The 22,250-nt window shown below is 53.0% G+C and overlaps 2 protein-coding genes across 3 annotated transcripts; both read right to left on the bottom strand.

The window, feature by feature from the left end:
- Nucleotides 1–170: 170 nt before the first annotated feature.
- On the bottom strand, nucleotides 171–9,543 carry LOC116998311 (ras-related and estrogen-regulated growth inhibitor-like). 2 transcript variants are annotated; one of them, XM_033063857.2, is made up of 6 exons: nucleotides 9,238–9,543; nucleotides 8,948–9,056; nucleotides 6,771–6,903; nucleotides 2,525–2,581; nucleotides 1,802–1,875; nucleotides 171–1,348 (listed from the first exon to the last, which is right to left on the bottom strand). In XM_033063857.2, exons 1-6 carry the CDS (start codon nucleotides 9,396–9,398, stop codon nucleotides 863–865), a joined length of 1,020 nt encoding a protein of 339 aa, XP_032919748.1. In that variant the 5' UTR covers nucleotides 9,399–9,543; the 3' UTR covers nucleotides 171–862. The 2 variants fall into 2 exon arrangements, with proteins under 2 accessions (XP_032919748.1, XP_032919749.1); XM_033063858.1 differs by lacking the exons at nucleotides 6,771–6,903; nucleotides 8,948–9,056; nucleotides 9,238–9,543 and adding an exon at nucleotides 5,978–6,111.
- A 2,967-nt stretch (nucleotides 9,544–12,510) lies between these two features.
- Nucleotides 12,511–22,213, bottom strand: MRPL21 (mitochondrial ribosomal protein L21). The gene is made up of 7 exons (XM_033063620.1): nucleotides 22,144–22,213; nucleotides 21,369–21,429; nucleotides 20,220–20,305; nucleotides 17,948–18,111; nucleotides 16,321–16,373; nucleotides 13,185–13,288; nucleotides 12,511–12,732 (listed from the first exon to the last, which is right to left on the bottom strand). The coding sequence occupies exons 1-7, from the start codon at nucleotides 22,172–22,174 to the stop codon at nucleotides 12,668–12,670; spliced, it is 564 nt and encodes a 187-aa protein (XP_032919511.1). The 5' UTR covers nucleotides 22,175–22,213; the 3' UTR covers nucleotides 12,511–12,667.
- Nucleotides 22,214–22,250: the final 37 nt, after the last annotated feature.

The following is a 22,250-nucleotide window of genomic DNA, read 5'->3' as shown; positions in this document are numbered from 1 at the left end:
AAATGGCTTCTCACCCTGGGATCCTCCAGGGAAGCCTTTTGGAGTGGAGGCAGCCAGGAGGGTGCATGGTGCCAGGGCTTGGGGGAAGGATAATTTAATTTAAGGGTGATGCCACACCGTGCACTCCTATCCTTGAGCTCCCTAAAATAATCTATCCTGGGAGTGCCACAGGCGTTGGGAACTCAGCTTTTATTGTCACAGGACACGGCAGCAGACGAGGGGGTCGGTCACAACACGGAGGGACAGGGGAGTCACACCACAGGGTCCCAGCACAGGTATTACCCAGAGGGAGGGAAGGAATAGGAGCCATGCACCCAGCTCCTTCCCACGCCTTTCCTGCCCCATCCCTGTGCAAAATGAGAAGTCCTCAGCCCGTGGTGATTTTCCCTCTGGGAGCAGGGCAGTGGGTGAGCAGACAGAGGGGTCTGCAAGCAGCTTCTGGAATCAGCTCTGTTGTGTCCATGCTACTGAGCACAGCCTGGGAGGGTCTGAGGATCCAGGGGCATTACTCACCAGCCACGCTGAGGAAGCAGGCTCCATTCCCAGGGAATGAGCCAGCATGGTCCTTGGGGTCACCCAGCATGGTGGGTGCTGGATTTGGGGTACAGATTTGGTCTGAGCCCCACCAAAACACAGCTGAGCCTCCCTCCAAGGAATTGTCCCAACACCACTGGAGCCACCTCGGCTCCACTGCAGCCGTGCCGGAGGGGGAGGAGGGAGAAAAGGGATCGGATAGAAGAAGAAAACCTTCCCTGCTGGCACAAAGCCCCTTGTAAGGAGAACCCCTTTGTACCCCAGTGCCACCCTCTCCCCTGCAGAGAGCCGGCACAGCCGCCCCCATCCCGGGCTGGAGCCGGGCGGCTCACTCGGGAATGTAGTCCCTGAAGGAGTTAAAGCTGAGGCTCCGGCCCGCAGAGTTCAGGGTGGAGCTGGCTTGCATCTTGGGAATCTTTTCCATGAGCTTGGACACTGTCCTCCTCTTGAAGGAGCCGGGGGAGAAGTGCCCCTGCCTGAGCAGCTCCTGGTAGAGGCTGCTGAACACGGCCACCGGCTCCTCGTAGCTGTCCCGCGTGGAGATCTCGTAGAAGGGAATCTTGAGGGCTTTGGAGAGGTTCTCCCCATCCTCGGTGGACACCATCCTGTCGAACTGCAGGTCCTTCTTGTTGCCCACGATGACGACGGGGGGCTGCTCGGCGGCGCCGCTGCGCTTGGGGCTGGCGTGCAGGTGGTTGATGAGGAAGCAGAGCCGCATCACCTCGTCGAAGCTGCAGCGGTCCGTCACCGAGTACACCACGGCAAAGCCATCGCCCCACTTGATCTTCTCCTCGATCTGCAGGGAGTCCTCCTCCTGGAGAACACAGGGATCCTGTTAGCATCGATGGAATGGCAGCATGGCGGGATGCAGCCCCGGAAAACCTCCCCAGGGCGCGGCAGCGTCTCCGTGAAGAGTTTGGGGATATCAGGGTGACTCTGGCAGCCTGGGGCAGGGATGGGGTGAATTTGGCAGTGTGGTGGGTGGGGATGGCCGTCAGCTCTGTCCTGGTGTGGATATTGAGGGAATCTGTGCTCCCTTGAGCTGCTCCACCAGCACGGGAAGCACAGCAGTGCTCCACACAGGAATAGGGGACTATTTACCCAAAGCCACGCTGTAACTGAGGTTAGACATAAATTCACCAAAACCACCATGATGAGGTAACCACCATGATACTGCAGGCACCAGGAATTAGGCCAGTGGAAGAGCAGGGCCTGCCTTCCCTGGCAGGCTGCTCTGCTCCCGTGGTGTTTTCCCAGCTGAGCTCACCTGCCCGGCCGTGTCGAGGATCTCGAAGTGCACCATCTCCCCATCGATGACAGCCACGTGCCTGTAGATCATTTCTGGGCAGGACACACAGGGAAGGTGTGTGAGAGAGCCCTCAGGGAGCTGCCACAGCCCAGGTGGCCGAGAGGGCAGCAGTGACCAAAGCGTGGGAGCAACAGGGGAGGATATTTCTGGGACATTCCAGCAGGGGCATAGCACCAGTGCTCAAAAAACAAACCAAATGCAAAAAAAAAAAAAAAAACAAAAAAAACCAAAAAAAAACCCCAAACCAAACAAACAAAACAAAAAACAAAACCAACCCCAAATCCTAAAATTCAGGAGAGCACAGGCTCCAGGGGCTTAGATATCTCCTGTATCTGTCCCTTAAAAGCCACCTCCCAGCAGATTGGGAAGGAATTTGAGGAACTGTTGGTTTGATGGTTGAACTCTCAGAGGTCTTTGCCGACCAAAATGATTCTGTGTGATCCCAGGATTCTAAATGATTGCATGATCCCATAGCTGAGCCTACAGCACTTCCCTGTGCAGTCTGATGGCTCATCCCAATATATTTATTTTCCCTTAATAACAACAGAAAAGGAAAAAGGCATGCAGGACCCAGGGAGACGTCAGGAAGTCCACAGGCTGTCTGTCTGGGTGAGGAGGAAGAAGAGGGAGCAGAGCTGGCTCTGCCGTGGTGACAGCACCAAGGAAAAGGAGTTTGCCTACCTAGGGTTGGGTCATAGTCTCCAATGAATCTCCTGGTGATGAATCGGACCGTCAGCGCTGGGGAAAAAACCACAATGAGCCCTGTTGGATTGTCATTCCTCTGGACTAATTTTTCCTCCTTGCAAGGGCAAAGGAGCAACAGGAGCAGGCACAGCTCAGACAATTAAACCCTCTCATCTGATTACACATCTCCCTGCACCAGAGCCTGGCGAGGCAAAGCCCAAATTGCTGGCAAAGCCCTCCCTGGGGCCTTTGGCCACAACATCTTTTCCAGAAAGCTGTTTTGGAAATGCAGTGCTGGTGCCTGGAGAGGGAACTTCTGGACAAAGCCATGGTTGAGAGGGTGAAGAGTGCAGGAGTGGAGGGTGGAAGTGATGCTTCAAGGCGTTAATGATGATAATGGAGATGGGAGTGAAAGGGAGTGGAGAGGCTGAGAGCTGGCTTGGAGAGGCAACAGGAGTGGAAAGTGAAATCAGTGGAACGGGGGAGAAAAAAAACAGGGGAAAAAACCCTGAAAGAGCTAGTCAGGAGCAGAGCCAGGAGGGAGATGAAGGGAAAACAAACCAGGAGTGTGACAGGAGGATAAACCTCACCAGAACCAGAATGTGATGAAAACCCCTCCAGAAACAAAAGGGGAAATGAAAAGCCAACACCAAGCTGGAGCAACAATTGGAGCTCCCTTTCCCTTGCCACCCAGGGTCTGCTTGTCCCAGCTGCTCACCAGCAGATGTTGCTGGTGTCCTGCCCTCACAAACCCACACCAAGTCCATCAGGATCTGTGTGTTTATCCCAGGAATGTGGAACCACACATGGGCCAGCCTTAAATAACCACAGAAAGGGAAAGAGGGATGCAGGAACTTCTCTTGCCTCCCACACCTGCTTGGCTCCTCTTTGAGGGTTTCACCAACCTCATACCCCTCCAGTCTGTTTCTGGGTTTAAACCTGCCCAGCAGAGAAGGGATTTGAAGAAAAAGCAGGTCATTTAGCCAAACTGCTCTGAGGAGATAACCAAGGATCCTGCAGGAAGCACCTACAGGCACCTTCAAAGAGGTGATGGAATTATCGGGGGGTGGGGGAGCAGGACGAGGTAGGCTCGGTCTCTAGAAAGCACCTGATTGTGTGTCATATGTCAGGCAGCCACCCAAAGCTGGAGCACATGGTGTGGGATGAGAAGAGGAGCCAATTAGATTGATTAAAAATTGGCTGGAGCGCAGGAACACGAGGGGAGCTGCCAGTGGGGGAAGCGGCCGCAGGCGGAGCGGCCGCGGCCACCCAGCCTTATAAGGAGCTTTTTCTCCCCATCCTGAACATCAGTCACCTCGGGAAGGGCTTTCCATGGAGCTGAAGGGGTTAAATGTGTTTTAAACATGGGGTGGGGGGGATGGCTGCGGGCTCAAGGGGTGATTTACCTGCCAGGAGCCAGGCTGGGCACCTGGGGATGGCACCGAGCGCTCGCCCACGTGCTGCCCTGTTTGTGCAGCCACGGAACGGCTCCAGCGCCGATCCATCTTGGCTCCACGTGCTGCAGGCAGAGCTCTGCTCTGGCTCATGGCAAAGTTTACGCCGGGCAGCAGCAGCAGAGGACAGCACAAGCCTCAGCTGGGCTGGATTTCCAGCCCCCGCCGCTGATTCACACAGCGCTGATCCTTAAAACCACACGGCTGCTCCCAAAGCCATCCCTGCTCCAAGGGTCTCGAGTCACCAGATCCGGAAGGTTTCCAAACTGCTCCACAAATACCCAAACTCTTGCTAAGAATCAAGGGTTATTTTCCCCTTTTTCAGCTGCCCGCATGGGATTTGCCCTTTGGTTGTTCCCACTCCTCAACACTCCCGGACCTGGCTCTGTATCCCATGGATGCAGCATCTCGTCCTGGGGATGCTCCGGAGCGGGGCCCACTCACATCCTGCCAGGACGGGAGCTTGGCAGCACCTTCAGCCTCCCCTGCTTCACAGCCTGGCCAGGAGAGATGTCACCCCCGCCTGGGGACACGGCTGCCTCCCCCGTCCTCCCCACAGGAGCTCAGGCGATGATGCTGCTGCTCTTGGCTCCTTCCTCGCCTCTCCCACACTCCATCCATCACCTGGGATGTCCCCTGCCAGCTGGGCAGGGACAGCAGGACAGGTGTCCGGGTCCCCAGCGCAGGGGCTGGCGGGCAGCAGGACCCGGCAGCTCGGGCACAGCCCCCGGGGAAGGTGACACGATGTCCCCTGGCAGGGGAGGACGTGCGCAACAGCGCCCAGGGGACACAGACGGGGAGGGACTCGCTCAGGGGGGGCTGCACGCCTGCCGTTCCGGGGGCTGCTCCCTGTTCCTGGCACGCTCCAGTATCAATTACCTTCCTGTGCCCCGATTCCATGGCCAGTGTCACTGTCACACTGTCACACACCCCGCTGCTGCAAGCCGAACCTAACCGGAGGAACTTTTAAAGACCCTGGGCACGATCCCACCCTGAGAAGAGGCACAAAAACCCCGCAGCTGCCCGCAGGAGGGGCCCAAAGCTGCCAGGAATCTGCTGTGTGCCGGGTGGGATGCCCAGAAGCGGGGGGACACACGAGTTTGGGGTGGGGGCGAGCCAAAGGCTTCGTACATCCCGTACAACCATCAGCTCCATCGGGGCTCTGGGTACCCCGGGCTCAGCCACATCCCGAGCTCCAGAATTGCTCAGGGAGAGCTGGGAGTTGCTTCCTTCCATCTAATCAGGGAATTAGGATTCTCGTTCATGCCGGTTGCTGTATGTGGAAGCACAATTCCAGCGGCTCCGACAGCCCGGCGCAGGTGCCACTGCTGTGGCGCCTTCCCTTTTCCAGAGGGTCACGACATTCCCTGTCCCCAAGGGCACGGCAGCATAGCCGTGGATCCAGAGTTTTCCTGCTCTGACCCCAGCCCTGGCACTCTGGGCGCTACAGGGGACACCTTTGCCCCCAAGTGCTCACAGTGGGGAGTAGGGAAGGATGATCCCCAGGAAGGAATGGGGTGAAGGAGAGAGCTGAGGTGCTCGCAGCACAATATCCCAAACCCCTACAGGCACGGACGGAGAGTGCCGAACGAGGCACAGGGAAAGCGAGTTTTCCTGAAGGAAAACAGCCCGGGGCTGTGGAGGAGGCTCCCCAAAGCTGCCGTGGGCGCTGGGAATGAGCAGCGAACTCCTCTCACCCGGGAAAACCCAATCCTGAGCCCGGCCAGGGATGTCCACCCCGGGTCCCCACGCAGCCGGGAACCCCTCGGGCAAGGAAACGAGCCCCGGCTGCAAAGTGGGAAACTCGAGGAGAAGGAAACTCAGTGCCCACCAGACCCAGGGACTGGGGGGCATCGGGAGAATGTCCCGGCTTTCTAAGGGACACGGTTGATCCCTCTGGCCGGAGGGAGATTACCAGGGGATGCCAGGGCATAGCAGAGGGATGCAGGAAGATGCCAGAGGGATGCGGGGGGCACACCGGGGATCCCCGTCCTACCTGTCTTGCCCACGGCGCTCTGTCCCAGCACGACGAGGCGCAGGGTGCGGGCCGGGCTGAGGCTCACGGAGCGGCGCAGGGGCCGCGGGAAGCTCATCCCGGAGCCGGGCCGGGGCTGCCCCGGGATCCGCCGCTCCCCGCTCCGCCGGGCGCTGCTCCGCCGGCTCCGCCCCGGGGGCCGGGCTGGGCTCAGCCCCGGCTGATGCCCTCCTCCCCCTCCTCCTCCTCCTCCTCCCTGGCCAGCGGAGGCGGTGCTCATCCCGTCCCGGAGGCGGTTCGGGAATTGTGCCTCAGTTTCCCCGCACGCAGCAGCGCTTCCCGGAGCGGGAAAGCTGCTCCTCACAAAGGGACAAAGCCACTTGGACGGGGCTCGGAGTCAGCTGGGCTATGGAAAGTGTCCCTGTGCATGGCAGGGGGTGGCTCAGGATGGGCTGTGAGGTCCCTTCCAACCCAAAGCTTCCCGGGATTCCCTGAGTCTATGAAAGTGAGGAAAGAGGGAAGTGGCGCAGCACCTCCCCAGCCAGAGTGCTGCCTGTCCCTGCCCGAAATCACGATCTTCCCCATGTTTGTGCACAAGGGGAGGCAGTAATGACAAGAGGAGCAGACTTAGCCCCGGCTTTCCCCTTGTCCAATGAGGAGTGAATCCTGGCTCCGCGCAAACCAGCCACCAAATCCCCATGGATACCCAAGAGCCAAGAGTCCACACCAGAGCTGGGACCGAACTTTGTGCTGTGTTTTGGTGCAGCAGCACCACCAGGCTGTGCCCAGGTGTGCAGGGAATGTGTAACAGTACCTGGAGCTGGCATGGATCTACCCTGGGCATCCTGGGAAGAAGGGACAAGCCTGGCAGCACCTTGAGCGGCATCTTGACTCTCTCCATCAGACCCCAGAACAGCAGGGAATGCAGATCCCAGGTGACACCAGGGCTGCAAAAAAAGAAGCTGGGAGAAGGGACCTGGCCAAGGGTGTGGAGCCTTCCAACACCCTCATCAGACTCTCAGTCCCTTTTCCAAAGGCTGCAGTCATTTCTCTGGCACAGGGATCTCTCAGCCTGACCATCTGGGGTGACTTGGCACAGCCCCCTTGGTGCTTGAGGGAACATGAGCCCACCTGGTATTTATAGCCCCTATCAGGTTCCAAAGGGAACATCCTGGTGCCCACAGGGACATTAGCACTCAGGGTTATCGGGATCACAGCTGCTGCCAGTGGGATCAGAGCTGGAGGGAGGCCCCTGGATAACACAGGGACTGTTGTGGAGAGCCTGGAGAGACAGCAGACCTCTCCCAGAAACCCATCTTGCCATCACATGTGTCTTCCTTGTGCATCAGCCGCTGGAAACAGCCCTGCTCCGGCTTCTCCAAAGCCAAAAATCAGACTCACAGCTATGTCTGGGGCCCAGAAAAAAACAGCGAGGCAATAAACAGATTTTGGGACAAAAGCTGATTCCCAGCTGGGGAACAGGGGGTGTCAAGGAAGAGAAGTCTCTGTTACATTCCTTCCCTATTTTTAGCCCCATTTCCTACGGAAATGAGATGTCTGCAATCAAGTCCTCTTCTTGCCTGATCCTCTCTAAGACCAGTTTTAATACATCGCCTGATTCCAGGCAAATGAGGGAGAAGCCACAGAGAAAACTCTTCTCCTGCGAGTCATGTGACAACAAAAGGGCAAATCTCACAGAAAATCCACCCTTGGACTTTGGAAGGCAGGAACTGACTGGGGGAGCGCGGAGTAACAATTCCTGCTGCTCCAGGTTCCTGCTGTGTTTGCCTCAGGTGCAGCACCTTGGCAGCACAGCCCTGGCAGCTGGGCAGTCACAGCTGCCTTAAATCCGAGTGTGTTAACAGCACAGTGGATTTTTGGGGATGAGGGAACAAAGGGACAGGAAGGATGGAGTTAAAATGGAAGCACAGCTGCACTCATCCCACAGACTTCCAATGTCACCTTGGGAAAATCAGCTCCCTTCCCACCACCTCCATGACCACTGTGACCTTCCAATCCAATACCAGCTACTCCAGAAAAAGATATCCCTGGATTTTTTAGGAACAGGTCAGTGTGATCCCTGGAGCTGGGGAATTTGTGTCCCTGGCAGCATAGCTGGGACAAACTCCTGCTCCTCATGCACAGCTCTCCTTGTCGTGGTGGAAGCCACATACGTGTTCCCACAGGAGCACCCAACCCATGTTTGCCAGGGAATATTTGGCTGGATGACAGTGGAAACAGGATTTTATCACTGGTGATTGATCACTGGATAATCCACCCCCGGCGTTCTGCAGCAGAGCCAGGTGGGAAAGGTGCAGGAGATATTGTGTCCTGCTGAAATATTTGTGGCCAGGCTATTCCATACTTGCCGGTCCTTCAAGATACGGAGTCTGCTCTGGGAACCAAGCCAGAGGCTCCCATGAATCACAGCCCTAAAAACAGTAAATCAGCTGAAATTAAAAGCTGGCCTAAAGCAAAGAGCCAAATCCCCTCAGGCTGTAGCCTGGGATTGGGGGATCCCGTTCCATGGTCCAAACCACTTCCCTGGCTGTTCTGAGAGCTGCCCAGAAACTGAACTTTGAGGCTTTTGAAACTGGGCAGTGGTGTTTTTTTTTTTTAGTTAGGAAAGGAAGACAAAATAACACCAGTCCCTTTTCTCTGCATGAGATGATCCAAAGGTGTGGAATGCCAGCAGATCCATGCAGGAGCCAACTCCAGTTCAAAAATTATTGAGGTGTCTCAACCTTGATTCCCCAAGATTTAGCTCCTCTCCCGAGCCTCCATTTGAAAGGCTCAAACCCTTTTCCAGCTCACCCACCACATTTAATTGCCACTCCTTAATGACTGCACAGACATTCCCATGTGCAGCTCCACCAGGGAACGCTCTCCAAGGATATAACCAAAGCCACACTGCCCTGTCCATAAACACATTTTGGGTTGCTGCAGCAAACCCAGCATGCCCAAGAGCCCTCCCAGCCTTCAGCCCCTCACCTTCCTTGATTCACTCTGCTCCTTCTGACTCCAATCCTGCTGTGAAACCTCTGCATTCACATCCAGGAAAGAGGCACAGGGACACAGATCCCAGTTGCTTCTCCATTTGCTATAAATAGGGAGAGGGAAAACAGATGAAAGGCCCAGTGTCCAGGGGCGGACTTCTCCGTGTGGGATCTGCATCAACATGGACCCACTGGGAACACATTCCCTTTCTTTTCTTAATAAAAGGCTGTTTTTTAGGTCACAGGAGATAATAAAACTTGTAGTGCAAGAGAAATCCAACCAACACAGTTTCCTGATGTCCTGTTCCTGCCTGCTGCTGAAGCGGATTCCGACACGCGGCTGGATCACGCTGAGAAAACAAATCTGGCTCCACGTCAGAGCTCAAAGACTCCTTCCCAAAGCTGTGAGGGATAAAAAACACAGGGAAGGGGCAAATTAACAGCATTTCCCTCCCGCCCCAGGGTCTGAACAACACGTCCCAAGAGCTTTCTGAGCTGCTTTGCCACTGCACAAACGCTGGCAGCTCACGGGCTGGCAGAGCGCGTGATCCAAAGATCCTGATGGAGCTGCTAAATCCCTCTGCTGCCCCGTGGGCTCCAAAGAAAGTGTCCTGCACTTTGTTTTCCTGCAGGCTCTGGCTGCTGGGAAGGAGGACACTGCCACAGAACCCCGTCTGTCAGGCCCCATCAGACTCCACAAACAGCTCCTCCCGGCGGGAAGCTTCCCGCTGTGGGAATGGCTCTGCTTGGGAAGGTGATTTTAGAACACAGAGCACTGTGCTGAGGGAAGGGAGACAAATCCCATCCTGGAAGTAACTTAAACCTCCAGAAACGCTGCAAAAAGGGATCCTGTGTGAACCTGCAATCTCAAGAAGGATTTTGTGTGGAACACAAGTCCAAGCCCCTCGAAGCTGCAACATCCAGACGGGTTTGGAACAGCACCAGCCTCTGAAATGATGGAAACCTTGCTCCTAAAAGCAGCTGGAGCTAAGGGGGAGGGAAAATCCTAGAGCCACAAAGGAATTCTGGTGCCATAGGCCACTCTTGAAAGGGTAGAGGAGGAGGTCAGGGCTGGGCTCACAGAAATTAGGGATATAACCTCTAAGAGGGAAGGGCAAGGAGGGGTCTTGGGGGACACCCACCTGGAGAGAGGCAGGGCCAGGGATCTGCTTGGTGCTCCTGCCCAAAACAGGGATGCCATGGGGAGCTGACAGAGCAGCAAATACCTCCCGAGGCATTCCTGCCAGCTATTCCCAAGCAAACCTAGCAGCTGGCAAGAAAACAACGCTTCCTTATGATGGGAAATGTCAGGGCTACGGAGCCAGTTGTCCTGCAGCCTCAGAACCCTGCTGGCATTCTTGGAAAGCACAGCAGGAGCAGCACAGGCAGCAGCTTTGTGGCCAGCGGGCAGGGATCAGCGCTGGAATTCACTCTCAATTCCCAGCACATGCCCTCTGCTCCGGCTCTCCAGCCTCCCTGCCGGGGGGGACAGACGCCACAGGGGTGGCCAGAGCCCAGGCCTGCTTCTTGTCTGACCCACGTGGATCTTCAGCTCTGGGCAAAGAATCTCAGATTCAAAGAATCTCAGATCTGTTCTATCCAGGCAGATGAATTTCCACCATGAATCAGTACTTCGGGGAAAAAAAAATAAATTCCCGAATCTGTTCTGTTGAGAAATTCCTGCTCTTAAAATGTTTCAGTACTATTTAGCACCAGGAGGGGTGACAAGGATGACCCCCCTCCACTATTCCCTGTGGAGACCTGTGACTTCATCCCTGAAAGCTGGGCATTCCTGCTTCCACTTGGAGCAACAAAAAAGCTTTTGATTTAAATTCTCCTGAAGAAAACATTCAAATAATCCCTTTTTACCTCGTTCTGAAGAAATAATTCCAACAAAACCTGCCTATTCTGCATTATAAACTTTTCAAACCAAAAACTTCCTGATACTGGTTGGATTTTCTCTTCCTGAATTTTTGTCCCCCCAAAATGCTGTGAGACCACCCTAATTTTGTGTAGTATCTCACTTAGTGCAGAACAACATTCCCAAGGGCTTTTTGGGGGATCAGACTTACAGAACTTAAGCCCTTTGCTTTTCCTTTGACTCCACAGCAGCCTTTGCCCTCCGTATTGCTGAGCCCTGAATCTCCTGTTATTTCCAAGTGTTTCTTCCTATTTGGGAAGGACAGAACATTCCTGCTACATCCCCTTAAAGCCAAGACATGCTGTTTCTTAGCCCCAGCACTCAAACACACAGGGACTGAGGATTTCCAGTCCAATTCCTTCGGCTGGCAGCGCCGCTTCCGCTGTGGACCGGGAACAGCCTGCATCCGGAGCTGCGGTCCCTGTGCCAGCCCACAGCACACTCTGCCTGCTGCTGGGGTCTGCTGGTCCCAGCATGGAACTGCAGGCACCTGGGGGAGAAGGGGAAGAGGTAGGAGATGATTTTTGGAGGGGCCTCCCCACCCTTTCCATTTGGAAGAGGTTGGGAAGGAGGATGTGATGATCCAAGCTGCCTTCCACGTTCCACCAGCTGCTAAAACCTGGGTGTTTAACCACAGCAAAAGGGAAAGAGCAGCATTCCCAAGATCTGTTTGTGCCAGAGGATCTGAAATGGGAAGGGCTGAGTCCACCCCTGCAGATCCAGCTGTCTCCAGTGGCTGAAGAACCAGCTTGGCCCTGGCACACCTGGATCCTTCTCCAGCTGAAGGTGAGATGCAGCCAGAGCCACCACAGTGGCACCTAAAGTGATCTCCCAAAGGAATTGTGAGATTGGACAGCCAGGGCCAGCTCCAGATGGAACAAAACTCCCAATCCACTCAGCACAGGGTTGTGGCAACTTTGTCCCAGGAGGAGCCATGGTGGGAGTGCAAATGTGGTTTTACTCCCGATTTGAAGCCAAGGAACTCCCTAGGGAAGTGAAAAGGTGAGCAGGACCTGTTATCCCTCCCCATGATGGCTGTTAAGAACCCCACAGTACAAGAAACTCCAGGAGACTCTCCTCTTGGTGGATATCCAGCCTGGAAACAACAGCAGATCTCAGCTGCATCCACCTGGCCTTGTATGTGCTGCCCAGGAAAGCACAGGGCTCAACGTGTAGCCACAGGAGAGGGAAAAGACCAGGATCCAGACATGGAATACACTCAGCAGGTCAAAACTCAACTCTGAAATAGGCACAAAATCCTTCCTGAGCCACCAGTGTCTCATTTTGATGGTGTTACACACACACACAATTTACCCAGCAGGGAAAGCTTTCAGCTCCACTTCCCAGTGCTGATTGTTAAGAAGGATTTTCACCCTTTGGCACAATCTGGGAGTATATTTTAGACCCTGCAGTCACCTGGTTTCACTGCTCTCTTCAGTCCTACACGCTGAGGGCCATGCTGGACCCCAGGATATTCCCTGGAGCCACACAATGCCAGGAATTACATGTCCAGAATTCCCAAAGTTCAGAGAGGTGCAGAGGCAAAAAGATCCATGAGGCATGAAAAGGCTGGACAGCCAGCAATGGGAGTGGGTGGTTTAAAACTCCTGGCAAATAAACACCAGCAAGGCTGAAGCAAGAGTTTAAAAAATATTTCATTCTTTCAAAAAGAAAGCACATAGAGATTTCCATTTCCCACACAGCAACAAGTCCAGAACTTCCCAGTGCTGAGGCAGTTTTATTTCCACAATTGCCTGGAAGCAACAATGATTCCCAGGCACATCCCCACCCCAGTCAGGACAAGCAGGGGTAGATTTCAATGGTGTTGATCCTGAGGACAGTCTGGGGGTTTGCAATGACTGAAAAAGAAGGAAAAGGGGAAAAAAAATTAGGTAACAGCACAAATAGGGTGCCTACCTCATGCCAGGGTTCCTGGAGGGCTGTGCTGGCTGACAGCAGCATTCCATGGGGATGCCAAGGACAGCAGGTCCCAGAGTGGCACTGGGGCAGCCTGGTCCAGGCTTTACCATCCATCCCATACTAAAACAGCCATAATTCCTCCCCTCTCTCAGAGAAGGAAGAGTCATTTGGCAACCAAAACCTGTACAGGACCCTGCTGGGGCTTGCTGAGAGCTGTGATGACACATCCAATGTTTAAGGCTTGGACAAGACTTGGGATTGCTTTCCAGCCCAGGAACACTGAGGGAATATTAAATCTGGTATTAAAACAAGGCCCTTCCTCAGGCCCTTGTGCTGGGATACCTCCCCTCCCACACCCAGCAGGGAAGGAAATGTGTCCTTTCCCTCTTACTTTTCTTCCTCTGGTAGTTGTGCCTCCTCCAGAAGCGCATGTTGACTTTGGGCCACGACTCCGTCTTCTCAATCACCGTGGCCTCCACACGGACCAGGTCCTTCCTGAAAAATGAGTGTTAGACACATCAGGTTTTAGTTATTTACATCCTGCTCTTGGGCAGCAGGTTTCTGGGAGGAGAGACAAGGGGATAACAACACATGCCAGATGCTGGGAATTACAGATGGGAGCAGGGCCACCTGTCCAGGCACAGCCAAAAGCCTCCAGGTGCTGCTCCTGGATGAGGAGATGGGACAGGTCACAGCTTCCCTGCCAAGTGAGGGATGAGATCATTCCACCAGAGCAGGCAGGAGAGACAGGCACCTGCAGGAACTTGTAGGATTGCAGCAAGATAAATTCCCCTGGCACCTCCAGGTGATCTCGTGTGCCCTGCTCTGGATTTGGCACAGCAGGAGCCCATCCCTGCTCCTGGCGACCAAGAAATCCTTCCTCCTCCCATCCTGCTCCCCACACAAGTCCTTCCTCCTCCTCTAAATCATCACAGACAGCTGGAAGAAAAATCTCACCTTGTTGGAAACGCTATAACTTTCCCAGTAATTTTTTAATTAATTGTTTTAATGAACCGTAAGCAATTTTCCACTGTAGCCAGCATTTAGCAAGGCTTGCTGCTGTGGGAACACAGTTTTTTGGGAAAATTACAGGAACCAAGTTCTGCTAAAACAACTGTAATCAGCCTTGATAGGCTTCAAGGGTCTCAGAAGGTGAGAGCCCTCAGGCAAGACCCAGACAGGAGCTTTGGAAAAGGGAGTTTTAGTCAGCAGCCACAGGGAGGGAGGAGGAGCTGCTCTTCCATGCACAGCACTGCAGAATTCCATTAAAAGCTCGTTAAGTTTGCCACAGGAAGACATTTAAAGACCATTTTGCTGATAAACGGCTCTGTCTGCACTTGAGGGGGGCAGAGGGGGAAGCCCATCCAGCTGAAATTGTTCCAGCAAGGTCACTGGGAGGCCAAAGGCTTCAGACAGCCACCATCTCTTAAAATCCACCCCGGGGGTGTGATTGAATCAGAGATTGGAGGAAACTGATTTATCTGCAGTTAGTGACCAGTCCAGAAGAAAAGAGATATAAAATAATTCAGATTTTAAGAGACCACTGTGTGACCCCGACATCCCAGCACCACTGAACCACACACAAACCCTGCAACCCTGAGGGAGAAACCAGAAAGCAAACTGCACTCCAGACGTGGCTTACCACTAATTTGGGAATGAACTTCCTGGACTCAAGGCCCTGGTGAGTTCTCTGCAGGACTCAGCTCTAGGAACTGCTGGCAAGAGGCTGAAGCACAACAGAAATCAACTTGCTGGAGAAGAACTCGTGGGCAGGACAAGTTCTCAGCAAAACAGAGCCCAAGGAATAAATAAAAATCTCTATCAAACGTTTTAGGTATGACTGGAATGTCCATAAAAATAAGAAGGGGGTCACACATTTCCCAGAGCCCGACACAGCTGAGCCTGCTGCCTTCAGCAGCAAAATGTTCCATGGATTGGGTTTTTCCAGGAGGTGAGAAAAACTCAGGCTGGAATCTCATGGATCTGAGCTGGGCTGAAAGGTGCTGTCAAGAGGCAGAGAAAAAGATCCAGGAAAGCTCCAAGCCCACAGGACTCATAACTCTTGGAGGTCATAACTCCACTGCCAAGGTCACTCCCAACCCAGCTGTCAGAACAGCTCCAAAGCCTTTGGCACTCCCACTGCAAAAAGGGGCAGGTAGCAGGAGAAACAGTGAGGTTTCCTAGAGGTAAAATTCCCATCAGCTCTATTTTGTCTAGAAATAAGCCAAACTTTCACTCCACTCGTGCCCAACGCAGGCTCCAGCCCTTGTGCCAGCCAGGGCTGGCAGTGACTTGGACAAACACGGATTCCAGAGCAGGAGCCAGCCAGAAGCTCCCAGAATAGCCTCCAGCATGCAGATGTGGTGATTTAGGACTGAAAGAAGTGTCATCCTGGGAGGTATCAGAGGAACAAACCCTGACCAGCTGTCCCAAACAGGACACGTTTGGGAGCCGACAGGAAGCGGCTCCACTGAAGTGTCTCGGGCTGTGAGCACTCACTGGCTGTTTATTTATACAACAACAGGAACACAGAACTGCCTCTGCTCTCATCCAGCCTCTTCTCTGCTTCCCAAAATGCCTGGGTTAGGGGGCTGTGTGAGAGAACTGCAGTGCACCTTGCTGGTGACACCCTTTTCCTTACCCCGTTCTCCTTTTCTTCATTCCCTCACAGAGTGGGATTTGGGTGGTTTCCCTACAGCTCAGAGGGTGATGGCATGTCCCCCTCAGCCTTCACCCTTCCTGGCCAGCCTCTTCCTCCTCCCACTGACTCCCTTCAGCCAAAGGCCCTGATGTGCAGCCTGGTGTGCCTCAAGCAGCTGCCAGCACTTCCCACACCCTCAAAGCACCTGCAGGAGCCAGCAGCTGGTTTTCTTCCTGTCCTGGAGCTCCTGGCTATCCCCGTGCCAAATCCAGCACAAAGAGCTGCAAAGAGCCACCCCAGGGCCCCTGGATCAGCTGGGGAAGGAAGTTGCTCCTCACTTGCCTGATGTTCTGTGCAGCAAGTCCTACAGCACTGGGATGCAGGCAGTGCCTAAGGACAAACTTCTCCCAAGTGCTGTGATTGCTGGTTTATGTGATTAAGAGGAAGGGAAAAATTAGGAATCCTGAAATTAGGGTTAAGACCTGCTGGAGTAATACAATGGCAAAAGGAAAGGGGTTAAAAACCCAACTCAAGGGAATAAAGAAAATAATTTCTGGCTTATTTTAAGATGACTACCACCAAAACCACGGTAAGAAGGTAGAGATGTTGAAGAGCAACACGTCCTGCTACTTTGAGCAAGGAGGAAAAGATCCAGCTGAGGTGAACACCCAAGAGCTACCTCAGAACTGAGACTGCTGCTCTCCCTGCACTGGGGTGGGGGAAAGTCACCAGAGGCTGATGAGGTGTTTTATTGGTGATTCTTTCAAAAGCCACGAGGCTGGGATCAAAGTTAGTGCTGATAAATCCCAGTTTCAGGGACTGCAGAGCCCTGAAGCCACAATTAAGTACAAAAATGTCATTGTAATTCCTTTATGAAGCATCTTACCCCAGCAGCGGCCTTCCAATGAGTGTGAAGTCATCAGCACCAACCAGCAAAACCTGGGGGAAATAAATCAGGCACAAATCACTGCTCATTGCCCTGGCAGAAATGCAAACAAGGCCTTTCAAATTCTACAGCCATAAAGGAGTCAAACTGCTTCAAAGCAGGCCTTCCCACATTTCAAACCTGACACCACCTGGAGGGGCAGTGGGGAAAGCTGCTAACAGGCTGCAGACAGGGCCATTACTCTTCCAGAGGCTCATCCCACTAAGACTGCAGGAGTATCTTTCTCCATGATCAGAACACACTGAACCTCCCTGTCCTGGTGTACCAGCAGCCATAAAAAAAATATGGAAAGCAATCAGGGAAGAATAAGCTGCCTCGTGTGGGATCTGGACAAATGGGAGCTCCTAAACCATGGTCATTTTTACAGAAATTGCTACAAATGCCAGTGGAGAAATTATTCCCTCATTCTCCTCAAGATTGGAAATAAACAAATTAATATTGGGGTTTCACCAGCCCCTGCTGTTTTGGGGCATTTCAGCCCCATCTAAAGGAACAGGCAGGATTTGAGAGGATCCAGGAGTTTGAGGCTGGATTTCACTGAAATCATCAAGTTGGGAAGAGACCAACAAGGTCATGGAGTCCAACCATCAAAGCCAGCAGCACCATAATGTTCCCTAAGCCATGTCTCCCAAGTGCCACATCCGGAGCCACTCCTCCCAGGGCTGCCTCACAAATCCTCTGGCAGCACTTAAAAACCACACAGAAACGGTCATGAGGAGTCCTGGTTTTTGTTCCAGACAGGAAAAAAACAACCCTGGAGGGCTCTGGTGTTCAGGCAAATTTTATCCTTCACTCCCATCTAGACCTTTGCTGGCTGCAACACAGAAATCTCTCCTCTCTACTGGACACAGGGACATCTCTAAAAAAAAGCTGCTTCAAAACTGGGCTTCAAAGCACTGGGCAAGCACAAAATCCCTGCAGCTCTCCTTAATTGCTTGCTTAGCTCTAACCACCAAACACGAAGGTGAAGCCAACAGAATCCCACTCCATAATATTTCCCTTCAGCCTGGATTAATGAGCCTCTGCAAGTCCCTGCTGATTGTCCAAGGCTGGGGATAAAGATATTAATTGGATTTTGGCAATTCTCCCCTCCGTGCCCCATCCCTCTGCCCCCAGCCAGGGCCCAGCATGATAAGGATCTTGCAGAGCCCTGAGGAGTTTACAATCCCTCTGGGAGACCTGCAAGGAATTAAGAGGTTGGACTTGATGATCTTAGAGGTCTTTTCCAGCCTAAATGATTCTGTGATCCGGGGTGCTGGAGTCTCAAGGCAAACACAGGCTTTCGCTGCCGGCTCTGGAAAAAACAACTGTCATTTTCTTTTTTTGGAAGGAGTTAGGACAACAAAAATCTGTCTCCCCACAGAGTCTGGCAAGACTCACTCCAGCCCTGTTGAACAGAAATCACAATAATATCTGAAACTGGAACAAAACTAAGGGAATTGGAACACAGCAAAGGGCTGGAATGAAGGTGGGAGACCCCGAGGGGCACTTTGGGATGTGATGTTAAAACTGGTGATGGGTTTTGCCTCCAGGAACGTTTGCAGGGAATATGCTCTGTTTTTTTCACCTTTTCCATCCGGATTCGGTCTCCACACTCAGCCTCCAGGACATTGTCCATCATGATGAGGTCTTCACTGGTGATTTTCCACTGCTTGCTGGCGAAGTGGACGACGGCGAAGAGCCGCCCGTACTGCCCCGCAGCGATCAGCCCGTTCACCTTCTGCACCACTTCTGCTGGCAAACAGCAGGCCAGGGATCAGGGCAGCACAGCCAGAGAGCTGGGAAGGGCTGGGAAAACTCACCCAGCCACCCTGCTCTCCCCCCAGCACTCTTATCTCCCGGGAATCTTTAAGCGAGGACCAACAGCAGCGTTGCTTCCCAGACGTGTGAGCCTCCCTTTCTTAAAATTAATGATTTATTTGTATTTTAGGTGCTGGCAAAGCCACGCATAAGTAAACATCTTGTATACACTGTGCAGCTTCTCTACACTGCTGACTCTCAGCCCATTCCTCAGGCATCCCAAAATATACTGTACTGGGATATAAAGCATTCCAGAAAAGAGCTCTTGTCCATGCATCCTGTGTTTGGAGGAAATTCCCTCCATTTCCAAGTCAGATGCAGACAGCCCACGAGTCTGAGTGGTGCCTAAGGCACACAGGAACATCAGTAAGTGCCTGGCAAAGTACCAGGGAAGAAGCTTCCAGCAAATGGCAAAGCCTGGCCCGAGAACTTTCCAAGAACAAGAGGGACCTGTCCTTCCTCACTTTCCCAGAAAAAACCTCTTCTCACGTGCATGCAGAGTGGTGCCAGGAGCAGCACAGATCCCAGGGGCCAGGTCCTGCACATGGACAAACATCACCCCCTGCAATCAGCTTCCTGGGCAGTGAATCCAGCCCCATTTTTTATGGGAACACCAAAGGTGCTGCTCCCTGACACCATCCCACTGCCAAAGAGCAGCTTCCCACCCTCCTGAGCTGCTGAGAAAAACACGTTTTCCTCGTTGTCCTAAAAAGTGGCTGAATCATTTTTGGGTTTTTTTTTCTTGGAATGCAAACAGAATATCCCTTTGGGACAGACAGGAATCCAGCAGCCAGGCAAACCCAAACCAATCCTTACAGGAATGCTCGGAAAAGGTCCAAGCTTCAAGCCCTGGGATACAAACTTAAAGGTAGAGGTAGGGACACAAATTATTCGCAGGGCAGGAGCTGCTGGAGGATAAAGAGTTGTTGATAACTCTTCCAACACCTCCACTGCCAGGAAACATCAAGTGATTGCTGGCTTGGATCTCAGCACCATGTGGAGAGACCCATCCTAAAATATCCGGGGCTGTTTCCATGGGCAGCAGGAGGCAGAACTGAAAGGCTCCTGCTGCTGTTCCCTTTGGATAAGCACAGCCAGGAGATAACGAGGCAATGCTCAGCAGCAGCAGGAGGGAATGGGATGAGAGCAGGACGGGACCCTGTTCCCCACAGGAGCAGTTTGTGGTTCACTGCTGGGTTATTTCACAGGGACAGGCACCCATCTGGCACTTGAGCGATCCCAGGAGCAGATAAAAAGCAGGATCAAAACATCCCAGGAGGAGATGTGGAGAGGGAGGCTCTCTCCAAAGCACATCCCTCAGTTAGGGACACACTCCAGCCACTCCAGAGATGGGGGAGATCTGCAGGAAGGTGAGCTCAGCTCTTCTTGTCACCCAGCCCAGAGCCCTGAGTGCCACATCCGGTCATTCCTTGGACATCCCCAGGGATGGGGACTCCAACAGGTCCCTGGGCAGCTCCTTCCAGGAAGAAATTCCTCTTGACTCCTTCCTCTCACCCAGCAGTCCTGACAAGCGGAGGGGACAGGGACACGACCACCAATGTTCTGTCACGCTGCGTCCCACCTCTGCAGGTCTGTCCTGTGCCCACCATCCAACTGCTCCTGCTGGCTGGATGTTCTGTTTTGTGCACCAAAATACACCAGCTCTCCATGTGCCCACCATCCAACTGCTCCTGCTGGCTTTGATTTAGCCAGGGAATGGAAAATAACTCACTTCTCCTGCCCAAAATGCTTCCCCACGCTTTAATTTTTTAATATATTGTTTCATGCCACAGGTCACATCAGGTAAGGGTCCTCTGGGAGCGTGACAAGCTGAATAAACCAAGGAAAAATCATATTGTACCCAAATCTCCCAAACCTGGAGAGCAGGTGGAGCACAATTTCAGCAACATTAAAACACGTGAGAAATTTTAAAAAATTAAAAAAAAAAAAAAAGTGAAGAACACAAACTTGCAACTGAAGACATTTATGCTCAATCAGGCCTCGAGGAAATGCTGGAACACCAGATTTGAGACTTTTACCTGCATGATACTTGGCTTCTTCCACTGGATCTGGAAGTTTCACTTCAGGCCATGGGGGTGAAGTCAGGGAAGTTTTGGCAACAAGTCTGTGAGGGACAAGGTAAAATTCACTGCAGCAAACAGATACTGCCAAGAGGTGGAATACAGGGAGAGGAAAGAAGGAAAAAAGAGATGGAGGAGAAATGGATATTATTCACAAACACCCAACCAAAAGGCATCAAATTACAGTTAACAACCAGGCAGGAATCTACAATAGCACAAAACTAGTCTTAGGTATAAAGAGGAGGGAGATTTGGAAAACTCCATTAGATGAACACAAAGGTTGTGGTTTCTGAAACTGAAAATTCAGTAGATTTTGTACATACCATCCCAAAATAAAAAGCAAATACTATCCCACTGAGTGGGTTGTGCAGTTCAGGTTTTCCTGCATGCAGAAATCCACAATTTGCCTAAGCAACACAGGATGCACCAAATCCATAAAATATTCAGGAATAAACATGAGATGTAGTGGAAGAAAGCAAAATTGACTCAAAATCCTTTGCAATGATTGATTCACTCTGTAACCCCCAAACAGGAACTGCAAGTACCTGTGAGTACAGGGTTTGGTGAGGATTTTGGGCGCTGCATCACCCAGGCAGAGATCCAAGGATCTCTGATCCTTGAGGATGAGCAGGAAGAGGGAACAGTACATCCTGCCATTCTCCCCAGCAGGAATTCTCTGCTCCTGCAGTGTCCCCTCCTGGTCAGAGCCAGCAGCAGCTCAGTCCTGCAGGAGATCCTGGCATGTGGAATGGAATACAGGCATAACAAGAGGTCCCCAAGTGCTGGGAAAAGCAAAGCCTGAAGGTCCCACTGGAAGAATTATCATAGAATTCCAGAATGGTTTGCCTTGGAAGGCAGGGACAATTTCCACCAGACCAGATTGCTCCAAGCCCTGTTCAACTAGGCCCTGAACATTTCCAGGGATAGGATAAAAATAAAAAAAGAAGGGAAAAAAGAACAAGAAAGGTGACTGAAGGTAGGCAGAGTCCAAAACATTGGGAAGCTACAGAGTGACCAAGGGGTAGCCAAGAGTAAAACCAGCTCCCTGAAGCAGGCCAGCATTCCAGGGGGATGAGGCCAAGTGATGTGTGACATGTGTGACATTACCCTGGCTGTGGGGATGAGCTCTGGGAACTCTGGTGCCGGACCGCAGCCCAAAGCAGGGAGGCTGAAAGGGAGGAAAAGAGAGAATTAAACACAGGCAGCAGCTCCTGGGTTTTTGCAGAATTCCAGAATCACTCAGGCTGGAAAAGCCCTCCCAGAGCATTGAGTGCAACCTGTGACTGGTGCCCACACTGTCACCCAGGGCAGAGCACTGAGTGCCACGTCCAGGCATTCCTGGGACACCTCTAGGGATGGGGATTCCAGCATCCCCACAGCCCCTTCCCAGCCCGGGAAGGAAGGGATTGATGAAGTCCCTACTCCTTCCCATCCCTTGGATTTTGCTGAAGAGTTTATGCTAAGGGTTTACGTGTAAAGTTGATTCTCTTTGTTGTTAACATTCCCCAGCTTTCGGACTCCTCCCAGGCTGATGCTGAGGAAGACCTGGATCCCTTCCACCTCCCAGGGAAGAGCTCCAGGCTCATCCTGCAGGGCAGGGATACAGAGGGGCCAGGAGGCAGCAGTGACCTCCTGTCCGCCTCCTTCCATCCCGGCAGCAGGCAAAGCACAGCCCTTCCTTCCATCCTCCCTGCCAGCATCTCCCTTCCTTCTCTGCAGCAGCTGCCACAGCTCCTTCCTCTTCTTCCTTCCCCCCTTCTCAGCAGCGGGCAGAGCATCTTCCTTTCATTCCTCCCACCCTTCCCAGCAGCACCCAGAGCTCCTCCCTCCCCTCCCTGTCCCTGTTTCCCGGTTCCCGGTGCCATTCCCGGTGCCCGCTCACCTCCCGCGCGCCGCGCTCGCGCCGCCGCCATGGCGGTGACCTCGCGCCGGACGCGGAACCGCGGGGGCGTGGCCTGCGCGGAGGGGGGCGTGGCTTGAGCGAAGGGG

The sequence above is a fragment of the Catharus ustulatus genome, chromosome 6, assembly GCF_009819885.2.
Source record: "Catharus ustulatus isolate bCatUst1 chromosome 6, bCatUst1.pri.v2, whole genome shotgun sequence".
Classification (NCBI taxonomy): Eukaryota; Metazoa; Chordata; class Aves; order Passeriformes; family Turdidae; genus Catharus; species Catharus ustulatus.
Note: the sequence above shows the minus strand (reverse complement) of the source record. Positions and strands in the feature narration are given on the sequence as shown.